Genomic DNA, 12,265 nt, shown 5'->3' on the forward strand with positions numbered 1-12,265 from the left:
GAAGCAGAGTAAGCAATACTGAATGCTTTGTTATAGATTGGCACATGTAAATGTTTTTAATGGTTATTAAGTTGATTAAAAGAAAGCAATATATATTTTTCAGGAGCTGATCACCACCCTGTACATCGGTTTTCTGGGCCTCATCTTCTCGTCCTACTTTGTCTACTTGGCCGAGAAGGACGCCGTGGACGAGGAGGGCAAGACGGGCTTCTCCAGTTATGCCGACGCCCTCTGGTGGGGCGTGGTAAGTGGCCATCCATTCATCGGTTTATTTATTCATGGTATTTTCTGGACTATAAGTCGCGCCAGCCAAAAAATGCTTAAATGTGGAGTATAAGGCGCATTTTTGGGGGAAATTTATTTGATAAAATCTAACACCAAAAATGTACATGTAATTTTTTGAAGGCAATCTAAAATTAATATAATAGAGAACAACAGGCTGAATAAATGTACGGTAACATTACATATTTTTTTCATTAAAAAAGAATCAAACAAGGATAATATTAATATAATTATAATAATGTTAGATTTTCCTTTTTGGAATAAAGACAATAAATAAATAAAACAAGGATAATATTAATATAATAATAATAATGTAAGATTTTCCCTTTTGGAATAAAGCCAATAAATAACTAAAAAACAAACAAGGATAATATTAATTTAATAATAATAATGTAAGATTTCCCCTTTTGGAATAAAGCCAATAAATTTAAAAAAAACATTAAATGAAAACATACAAAAAGATTGTTGAAAAGTATTTTCCTTTTTCTTCAAAAATACAAAATATCTTATGAAAAAAATGAAAAAATGTGGTGATTTGGAATAAAGCCAATAAATTAAAAAAACAGTAAATGAAAACATACAAAGAGAATGTAAAAATACAAAATATCTTATGAAAAAAAATGAAAATCAAATGTAAAACTAACACTTTTTCAGTCTTATTTCAATGCAAAAAAACACCGTCTTATATTCAGGCCAAAACCAAAATAAACCCACTGAATATCTTCAACAAATTATCCATAATTACCCATATATTTGCATTTTACTGACTCTCATATTTAACAAAGCAATGGTAAAAAACAGCATTCACCATGTAAAGTATCACTTCCCTTAATTAAATCTTTAATTGCGGGATTAGCGCCTTTATTTGACGAGGCTCCGAAAGGTCACGACCTTCCGAGGGGTTTCAACCATTTTTTTTTGTCTTGCCGAAACTGTAAACTTGAGACCCATGAATTTGAGTTCCTGCAAAATTAGCGGAGAGCGTGCGCGAGGTCACGGTGCGTCGACTTTTGGCACGGGTTCCCCCGTGTGCAGGTGCGGGGACACAGCTGGGGAGCGTGCCGATGCCAGGATCGGATCAAATTTCCCCGCGTTCAAACCCCAAACCCCCCCAAATTCAATCATTCCACTTCCCGCTAAGGATCCGCTTCATTTGACTTTCCATTTGCTCGGTTTTCAAATTAATTTTCTTGATGAGAAACAATGGAAAAGAAGAAAAAAACAATGTTATAGCCAAAGCCGTATCGTCCAGAATAAATATAGTCCTTTCCCTTTAAGGCAGTCATTGGACTGTTGTTTTTAAAGTTGAACGACTGCCATTTTGGGGCATTTTTGACTGGATTTTTGTCAGCATCCACAGAATATTGGCTTTCATATTTATATAAATGCGTAATCTACTAATAAAAAAATAATTTAATGTATTATTTCATTTTATTTAAGTAGGAAAGGAGGTCATTATTACAAAAAGGGGTTATTGCCCTTTAAGGCAGTCATTGGCCTGTTGTTTTCATAGGAAAAGGACCGCCATTTTGGGGCATTTTTGACTGGATTTTTGTCAGCACCGACAGAATATTGCCTTTCATAATTATATACATCCATATTCTACTAAGTGAAAAAATATTTTTAATCTATTGTTCCATTTTATTTAAGCAGGGAAGGAGGTCATTAATCCCAAAAAGGGGTTATTTCCCTTTAAAGCAGTCATTGGCCTGTTGTTTTTAAAGCTAAATGACCGCCATTTTGGGGCATTTTTGACTGGAATTTTGTCAGCACCCACAGAATATTTCCTTTAATAATTATATACACGCATAATCTAAGTGAAAAAACACTTTTTATCTATTGTTCCATTTTATTCAAGCAAGGAAGGAGGTAATTACTACAAAATGGGGTACTTTCCCTTTAAGGCAGTCATTGGCCTGTTGTTTTCAAAGCAAATTGACCGCCATTTTGGGGCAACCCTTCTTCACAATCTACCAAGTGGAAATAATAGTTTCCTCTATATAAAATAGGTCAAAAAATGTTAATTCTGTACTCTCATATATACTAGTTGGTATATTATTTACCAAATTCATCATGAAAACTATACTCTAACTGATGATTTCACTTTTTTTCCTACAAGTACACATGCTAAACAAACTTATTTAGTTTTAATTATATTCTAGTTGAGCTAGCATTGGTTCATTCATTTTCTGTACTGCCTATCATCACAAGGGTTAAGCTATAATAATCAAGCTAATGCTAAATATGACTAAGTGTTTTTCATGTGTAGTATAAGAAGAAGCTCTTCTGTGTCGGCCATTTTAGGTGACCGTAACCACAATAGGCTACGGAGACAAGATTCCTCAAACATGGATCGGCAAGGCCATCGCCTCCTGTTTCAGCGTCTTTGCCATCTCCTTCTTTGCCCTACCCGCTGTAAGTGTTGCTAACGGTTAGCCGCTACGCATGACTGACGCGAGCCTAACTCGGTTCTCCCGGTTTAGGGGATCTTGGGATCGGGGTTTGCCCTGAAGGTTCAGCAGAAGCAGAGACAAAAGCACTTTAATAGACAAATCCCAGCCGCCGCTTGTCTCATCCAGGTAAGGCACATTATTTCTTTGCAGGACTATTATATATTGTCTTTTCGACTGTATTTGGGTTGTGATTTTGACTGACGTCCATGTTCTCCAGACACTTTGGCGTTGCTACGCGGCGGAGAAACCCAACGGTACGGCGGCCACTTGGAAAATGTACGTCCTCACTACCCCAGATGCCGTCGCCGCGGCGGAATCGGAGAGCCTCGGCCTCAGAAAGTTAAACATATCGGTAATAATTCATCTTCTTGGAATAATTAGCCTATTGTCTGATGAGCATCAGTTGAATGAAAACTTTTAAAAGGCAATCATTTAACACATTGAGTGCCATTGATAGCACTAGGCTAAGTGTATGCTAAATTGCTAAGGGTATGTTAAGGGTATGATAAATTGCTAAGGGTATGCTAAAGGTATGCTAAATTGCTAAGGGTATGCTAAATTGCTAAGGGTATGCTAAATTGCTAAGGGTATGCTAAATTGCTAAGGGTATGCTAAATTGCTAAGGGTATGCTAAATTGCTAAGGGTATGCTAAATTGCTAAGGGTATGCTAAGGGTATGCTAAATTGCTAGGGGTATGCTAAATTGCTAAGGTTATGCTAAATTGCTAAGGGTATGCTAAATTGCTAAGCGTATGCTAAATTGCTAAGTCTTTGCTAAATTGCTAAGTCTATGCTAAATCGCTAAGTCTATGCTAAATCGCTAAGTCTATGCTAAATTGCTAAGTCTATGCTAAATTGCTAAGTCTATGCTAAATTGCTAAGTCTATGCTAAATTGCTAAGTCTATGCTAAATGGCTAAGTCTATGCTAAATGGCTAAGTCTATGCTAAATGGCTAAGTCTATGCTAAATGGCTAAGCCTATGCTAAATGGCTAAGCCTATGCTAAATGGCTAAGCCTATGCTAAATGGCTAAGCCTATGCTAAATGGCTAAGCCTAGACTAAATGGCTAAGTGTATGCTAAATTGCCACTAGTTATGAGTATGAGCGTGAATAGTTGTTTATTTCCTGGTGCCTTGTGATTGGCTGATGCTGGGTCCCCCACCTATGGCCCGGAATCTGCTAGGATTTGCTCCAGCACCTCCCACGACTCTAGTCAGGATAAAAGCAGTTCAGAAAATGAATGACTATATCTAGGCCGCACTGTAGTTTCGTCACCTTTCACCACAATATTAGCAGTGCAGCACGAAAGGGTTCCCACCACGGCAAATATACGCTAAGACCCCCCTCTGGAACCCCCCACTCCACCAGGATGACTCGACGCCTTTGTCTACCTCGCACAAAGACTCAGTCAGTGGAGATGATGTCACCGCCGCCTTTCTCATGGGAGTAAACCTTTGTCCACAAGAACAACAACAAAACAATCTTTGTGTAGCATTGAACCCGCACCTAAAAAGGAGGCGCACGGGGAGGCCGCTTCCGCTCTTTTCTGACTTTTCAATCTACGTCCATATTTGCCGTCCCTCCCTCTTTGCATAATTGGTTTATCTCCTCTTTTATTTATTGCCTCCATCCTTTCGTTTTAGTTCAATTTTCTAAGGCCCTTTTTTGTTGTTATTTGTTCTGGGAACGCCACAGGAGTCCGTGGAAAATAACTGAAAGACATTAGCAAAAATATTAAAAGTTTATCGTATGAATTTAGTCATTTTTTCTGAAAATGAACCCTTTTTCACTTAAAAAAATGGAGACATGAATTTCTTACGCATTTTTATAGTTAATATTTTTGTTGAAAGTAAATTGATTCATTTTCTGAGACATTTATCCTCACAAGTGTGGCAGGGGGTGCTGGAGCCAATCCCAGCCAACTATGGAGAACACCCAGAATCGGTTGTCAGCCAATCACAAGGCACATAGAGACAAAGGACAACCAATCATAGCTAGGGTTAGACAATTTAGAGTGTTCAGCTAGCTAGCCTAGCATGCATGTTTATGGGATGTGAGAGGAAACTGGAGTACCCAAAGAAAACCCACACAGGCTGGGGGAGAACATTCAAACTTGATACAGTTATGACCGAAATATGATTGAACCTTTATGATATTATCTCATCATGTCGCCATTTTGTTTTTGTTGCTAGCTTCAGAAAAAAGGCCCCAAAAGAAGGATGAAGTCAATCCGGGGTAACGGCTCAATCACGTCACCCGAGAGAGCCGTTTCCATTCCGCAAATCACTTATGATCACATCGACGACTCCGTTGAAAAGAAGGACTTGGCGTTCTTTGGGGAGGAGCCGAGTAGCGCCGTACAAGGTAGTGTGGCGTATACAGTACTGTATGTATTCTCTCCATTTTACTAAATGTTTTTTTCCAGTACAAACCAATGCTGGTGACTAATACAAGCCTTAAACATACAAATGCACTTGTATAAACCTTCAATATACTTATATAGGCCTTAAACATAAATTATAATACAAAATATATCACTGAATCAACTTCAATTTGAACAATTTCAACTTATGAACAATTTCAACTTATGAACAATTTCAACTTATGAACAATTTCAACTTATGAACAATTTCAACTTATGAACAATTTCAACTTATGAACAATTTCAACTTATGAACAATTTCAACTTATGAACAATTTCAACTTATGAACAATTTCAACTTATGAACAATTTCAACTTATGAACAATTTCTACTTATTAACTATTTCTACTTATGAACCATTTCTACTTATGAACCATTTCTACTTATGAACCATTTCAACTTATGAACCATTTCAACTTATGAACCATTTCAACTTATGAACCATTTCAACTTATGAACAATTTCTACTTATTAACTATTTCTACTTATGAACCATTTCAACTTATGAACCATTTCAACTTCTGAACCATTTCAACTTCTGAACCATTTCAACTTCTGAACAATTTCAACTCCTGAACAATTTCAACTCCTGAACAATTTCAACTCCTGAACAACTTCAACTCCTGAACAACTTCAACTCCTGAACAACTTCAACTCCTGAACAACTTCAACTCCTGAACAACTTCAACTCATGAACAACCTCAACTTATGAACAACCTCAACTTATGAACAACCTCAACTTATGAACAATTCCAACTTATGAACATTTAACATGATTTAACATGACGCGGCTAATATGCGAGAAAATACGGTAAACTCCAAATATGTCCCCTTTTTAGCCCGCCATCCATCTACTTGACACCACCGCCATGAATAATCATGGAGGGGGATCTCTTCCATGTCAAGATGGCTACCAGGTGTCTCCGGTGGGACATCTGGAAGCCATTGGCGTCTCCATGGCGACCGGAGGTCACCGCTGTTGACAGACGAGTGTCTGTACGTGTCTTGACTTGTGCTTCCTCTGTCGTTGGCACGCGGGACACAAACTAATACGGCGTTTTATGACGCCGTGTTAGTGAAGTGGGCGCCGAGTACATAAACTTCCTGTTGTTAAATGCTGGAACTATTGGACATGCTTTATGGCTCTTTCCTGTAGGAGCGTGTAGATGGAAAAAACAATTGGTGACACAAGCTAAAAGTAGAATTAAAGTGTGTATCCTCCATTTTAATTCCTCACAAAATAAGGATTTTAATCTAAATATGGTAAAAGTATGTGGTATAATTACTAGATTTGATAAGATAACTTTATTCGCAAGAGGGTGAGAATACAGACACAGAAAAAGACATATTAGACATGAATAAATCAGTAATAAATAAATTAATAAATACATATAATATGAAATACAAAAAATATAAATAAATAAATAAACTATTTATACATGGTCATTTTAATTAAAATCAGTTGTGTGCCTTTGAATAATAAGGCAAAATAAATAAAAATAACATAGTATCCCCTTTTCATTTATTATTATCTTTTATTATTATTGTGCTGTAGTATCAGTTACATTTACTGTTTGCTTTAAGAAATTAATTTTGTGTTTTTACAGGTATCACTAGGATCATCAAACAAACTGGTGAGTTTTCTTCATCTCAAGATAAAAATATATACATTCACTAAATATAGTTAGCGTTTAACCAATGTCAAAAGACAAAACATTATTTCCCAGTTAAATATGTCTTCATTTTCCTCTGTGTTTTTTGTTTTTCTTGTTATGTTCATCTTTTGAATCCTTAAATCCTCAAAATCTTTTTCCTGCTAACACCGCTAGGCTAACATAATCTGTGTGGACGACAAACAAAATGTTTTTATTTTATTTCTTTCTTCTTTGGGGGGCATTAAAAGGACCCTGTCATGATTCTTGGTCGTCTTTCACTATGAGCTGTCCTTCTTCACCAGGTATCAATCATTTTCCTTTATGTATATATCTTTGTGTTTATTTACGTTTCATCTTTAAAAAAAATTTCATTCTTCTTTTGTCAAATTTACACAATGCTGGTTTTAAAGCCCAAATAATTGATTCATAAATAAGAGGATTTCGATTCTTAACGGCCATGTTTTTTTTTCCCCAGTGAAACGAGGCCATAGCATGTCAATGGACATTACCCGGGCCAGCAGCGTGACGGACGAATTGGACTGCATGTGTGAGGATATTCCGCTCTCCGTGATGACCGACAGCACTCAGTAAGTCAAATCTTTTATTTGGCCCCTATACGATACCTCAGCTTCCCCTATGTCCACTAGGAAATTAGCTAACCCCCATGCCAACAAGTATGTGTACTATGAAATTATTAAGCCCCCATGCCATCAAGTATGTGTACAATCAAATTTATTAGCCCCCAACCCTACCCAGTATGTTTACTATGGAATTTATTAGCCCCCATGCTACCCTGACTGTGTCCTATGAAATTAATTAGCCCCCAATCCTATCCAGTATGATTACTATGGAACAAATGACCAGGCCCTTATGCCCCGCCCTGCCCCGCCCCCAATGCTATCCATCATCTGTACTATGAAATTAATTAGCCCCCAACCCGATCCACTATTAAGTACTATGGAATTAATTAGCCCCTATGCTACTCCCTATGTTTACTATGAAATTATTTAGCTTCCATGCTATCTAGTACTATGAAAATAATGGGCCCCCAATACTATCCGTCATGTTTACTATGAAATTAATTAGCCCAATGCTATCAAGTATGTTTACTATGAAATTAATGGGCCCCCAATGCTATCCATGTGTACTATGAAATTAATTAGCCCTCAATGCTATCTAGTATGTGTACTATGAAATTAATGGGCCACCAAATGCTATCCATCCTGTGTACTGTGAAATTAATTAGCCCCCATGCTACCAAGTATGTGTACTATGAAATTATTTAGCCCCCATGCTATCCCATATATTTACTATGGAATTAATTAGCTCCCATGCTACCAAGTATGTATACTCTAAAATTAATTAGCCCCATACTATCCATCTACTATGAAATTAGTTAGCGCCCTATGAAATTAGTAAGCCCCCATGCTATCCCTTATGTATACTATGGAATTAATTAGCCCCCATGCTATCCCTTATGTATACTATGGAATTAATTAGCCCCCATGCTATCCATCTACTATGAAATTAGTTAGCGCCCTATGAAATTAGTTAGCGCCCATGCTATCCCTTATGTATACTATGGAATTAATTAGCCCCCATCCTACCCTGACTGTGTACTTTGATATTAATTAGCCCCTATCCTATCCAAAATGAGTACTACAGAACTATTGAGCCCCCCCCCCAATGCTACCCATCATGTATACTATGAAATTAATTAGCCCCAATCCCATCCCGTATGTTTACTATGGAATTCATTAGCCCCATGCTACCCTGACTGTGTACTATGGAATTAATTACTGCCCCATGCTATCCAGTATGTGTACTATGAAACTATTTAGCCCCGTTACAATCCAATTGGAGAGTATTTTTTTATACTGTATATACCACTGTTTGAGAAAAGGTAAGTTTCCATTTTCGTTTAAAAAAAAATCCAGCAACAAAAGAAGTTTTCTAAATGACACACAAACAAGCTATGACATCATCGGTGTCGCCGACCTCAGTTGACCGAACTGCAGCCACTTGTGTTGCCACGCCGTCATTTTCATCACTTCCTACTTGCTGACAAAGAAGCCGCAAATAGCCTTCACGCGCAACGGGGAAAGGTCGTAGACAACAATTCCGTCTGCCATATGACTGAGTCCCGTGTCCTTTAATGTCAAAAAACCTCGTGCAACTTTCCTCGTAGGTTTCAAACAGCCCAATGCTGTTTACACTATATATTTGAGTCTAACTAAACAGGGTAATATTTGAAATAAACGTGTATTTTGATGACAAATCATAAAATGCTAGCATTAAACTTAGTTGGTCCAAGGCGTTATGCAAATGTGTAAAATTTTTGCGTTGGGACAGTGTAAGAAAAGTTGATATTCAATATATTCATTACTGCCACCTTCAGCACTGGAGTGGAACAGTATCACTTAGCATTGTCGGATTTAGAAAAAAACCTATTTTAGTCTAGGTATTACTCTCTTCCTTGTATTTATTTCTCTGTAAATGGCAATAATTTAATAACAAAATATGATAACTTCTGTCCATGTGAATTTTTTTAATGAGTTTTGTCTTCCTATGATATTGTTTTTGACGGAATTCGACACACTATGTTGAGTTTAACTTTACTTTGAAGGCATTGTCATGTATTTATATAGGTTAGCTATGGTAATAATCAAGCTATCTTGTCTTATTCATTAATTATACTTGACTTTTCCCAACATATTGTTTGCTATTCTTATGATTAACTTGGAGTACAAATAGTTGCCATCTCTTCACATACCCCATTGTTGTCCTCTCTTCCACCTACGTGATTTTTATGCTATGCTAACTCTTCATCCTTTGCCATATTTCAATAATAAGGCATTTTATTCATTTCAAACCTCATCACTTCCCTCATTTTATTCTCAATTCAGCATAGTATAAATGCTTACATTCACCCAGATGAGACTTTCTGGGCATGAGAATGCTTCTCATTTGTCTTTGCAGTCTTTTGACCTGCCCCTACGTGGCATCGGTCCAGGATTCTTTCTCCACACACCACTTGAATTCCACAAGGTACTGTACTACCTTCTTTTTTCCCCCTTTACTTCCTTCCAACACAATTTCTTGACCAAAAAAAAAAATCAACATCTTCATCCCGTCTGTTACCATAGAAAAAAACCGCTAATCCAGGGGTGGGCAAACTATGGCCCGCGGGCCACATCCGGCCCAAAAGGCGTTTTAATCCGGCCCGCTGACGTTGTCCAAGTGTTTTTTTTTCTTTTGCCCCAAGATGGCGCCGTCATACGGAAGCCAGTGGCAGTAATTTTGTCCACTCTTAGTAATTTTTGGTGTTTTACAGGCCCTCTATCTTTTTAAAAATTACATTTTTAATATTTCTTAATACATTCCTTTACTTACTTTACTTTGTACTTGATACTTTTTACTTAAATGATGAGTATGTTAATACTTTAGTCCTTTTTTTCTGTTTAGTTTCATATGTACTCTTAACGGATGCACTTTTTTATATGTATCCTATCTTGTACTGACCCCGCCCATCTGTCACATTTTTTAAAGTCAATATGCCCCCCGGACCCAAAATTTAACCCACCCCTGAGCTAATCTTGTTAGCGCTACATGTCAAACTGAGTGTGCGCCACTGTAAGGTGAGCCAAAAGTTCAATTTAAAAAAAAAACCCTGCTGTACTGCAACTCGAAGTACTTAATGCGTGGCGTCTCGGGCCATGACATGATTTGCCGCCGCCGGCCGGCCCTCCGTCTTTAAAGTGGGCGTCCGCAGACAGTGCACGCTTCTGTCTCGTGTAGCGCCGGCGTGCTCGTAAGTCAGCTTTAATGGCCCGGCTCAGACTGGAGCCGTGCCGGGCACTCCCCAAAACAGCTGCCTCCTTCCGGCCCTGGTGTCACGCCACCGAGCTGACCGACCGACCAGGCCTTGTCGTTTTAAACTCCTCCCGTGGATCTCCATGCTCAAACTGCCCGAGGGTGCGTCTACTAGCTAAAATTTTCCGTCTCTGACTAGCACGAGATGGAGAGTTCCATTGTTTATTTGGATTTGTAATAGAGGACCCACGCTGAAATGAGAACGTTGCTTTGCGGCGGTGTGGGCGGAGTTTGTTTTTTAGTGCGAGAAGAGGTAGCGTCACAGTGTCTGTGATGGAGGGTCGTATATGCTTGGGTTTATTTATTTAAGATAGGGATAGCTTATTTTAATGGATATGTACATGTAAATATACAAGGTTATAGCCAAAGGCTAATTTGGGGTAATTTTTAGTCCCTTAGGAAGGTTGATGTTTAAGAACACAATAAAATCAATGAGGAAAACAATAACATAATAAAACAAGTACCGTATTTTCACGACTATAAGGCGCACCGCATTATAAGGCGCACCCTCAATGAATGACATTTTTTTCCATATATAAGGCGCACTGTATTATAAGGCGCACTGTCTATTTTGGAGACAATTTAAGTTTTTTAAGTGCGCCTTATATTCGTGAAAATACGCTAATTGCTATTGACTCCCAGGTATGAAGCACTCACTACTTCACAGTCACCTTTAGAGCCAGCCATTGTTGATGTTTTGGATTTTTTGGTATAAAATCTTGCAGTTGGGGAGGAGCTATATGATGGAAGATTTTGTAAACTAAAATGGCATCTGCATATTTCACAGTATTGTTTCAGTTCAGGCGTTTGTGTTTTTTTAACATCCGACAGTGGTGGTTTTTCGTTTTTGTTTTTCAGTTTTTTCCATATATAAGGCGCACTGGATTATAAGGCATACTGTCTATTTTGGAGAAAATTTAAGACTTTGAAGTGCGCCTTATAGTCGTGAAAATACGGTATTAACCATATCCCATGCTATTGATGTCAATGGATATCCACTCCATTTAAAAGGGGAGGGGCATAGACTTTGTCAGAATGGATTGCACCATCCAAAAAGTCATAATTCATGAAACGGTTCATATTATGATTGTTTGTGAATTTTCATATATTCACATAATTTTTCCAAGAAGTGGTTAGCGTATCTGCCTCGCAGCTCTGGGGTCTTGTGTTCAAGTCCTGGACAGTTGTCCAACTGTGTGGAGTTTGCTTGTTCTCCCCGGGCCTTGGTTAGGTTTTCTTTGGGTACTCCGGTTTCCCACGTTCCAAAAACATGCTAGGCTAGGCTAGCTGGTTGAACACTCTAAACCCTGGTTATAATTGATTATCCTTTGTCTCCTTCTGCCCTGTGATTGGCTGGCCACCGATTCAGGGTGTCCCCCCCGCCTCTGGCCCCAAGTCAGCTGGGATGTGCTCCGGCACCCCCCATTGCAAGACCCTTGCGAGGACTTGAGGCGTGGCCACCTGCGGGCAGTTCTTAATGAGTTCCCCCTCTCCTGAGCTGGCTGGAGATGGATAATGAAAAGCTAGCGTCCCGACCCCCGGCCTCTTTAAGTGGGGGGGCCCCCCTCTGCCGAGCCA

General features: G+C 38.5%; 1 protein-coding gene across 1 annotated transcript in view; it reads left to right on the top strand.

Annotated features, from left to right (window-relative positions):
* The window catches only part of kcnq1.2 (potassium voltage-gated channel, KQT-like subfamily, member 1.2), a 113,220-nt gene that overhangs the window by 17,522 nt on the left and 83,433 nt on the right, over window positions 1–12,265 (top strand). The window contains exons 7-15 of the mRNA XM_077711220.1: window positions 104–244; window positions 2,587–2,697; window positions 2,766–2,861; window positions 2,953–3,087; window positions 4,929–5,100; window positions 6,767–6,793; window positions 7,063–7,116; window positions 7,290–7,401; window positions 9,794–9,862. Of these exons, the coding sequence (XP_077567346.1) occupies window positions 104–244; window positions 2,587–2,697; window positions 2,766–2,861; window positions 2,953–3,087; window positions 4,929–5,100; window positions 6,767–6,793; window positions 7,063–7,116; window positions 7,290–7,401; window positions 9,794–9,862 (917 nt within the window). The remainder of the gene's footprint in view (window positions 1–103; window positions 245–2,586; window positions 2,698–2,765; window positions 2,862–2,952; window positions 3,088–4,928; window positions 5,101–6,766; window positions 6,794–7,062; window positions 7,117–7,289; window positions 7,402–9,793; window positions 9,863–12,265) is intronic.

This window comes from Stigmatopora nigra, unplaced genomic scaffold, assembly GCF_051989575.1.
Source record: "Stigmatopora nigra isolate UIUO_SnigA unplaced genomic scaffold, RoL_Snig_1.1 HiC_scaffold_25, whole genome shotgun sequence".
Classification (NCBI taxonomy): Eukaryota; Metazoa; Chordata; class Actinopteri; order Syngnathiformes; family Syngnathidae; genus Stigmatopora; species Stigmatopora nigra.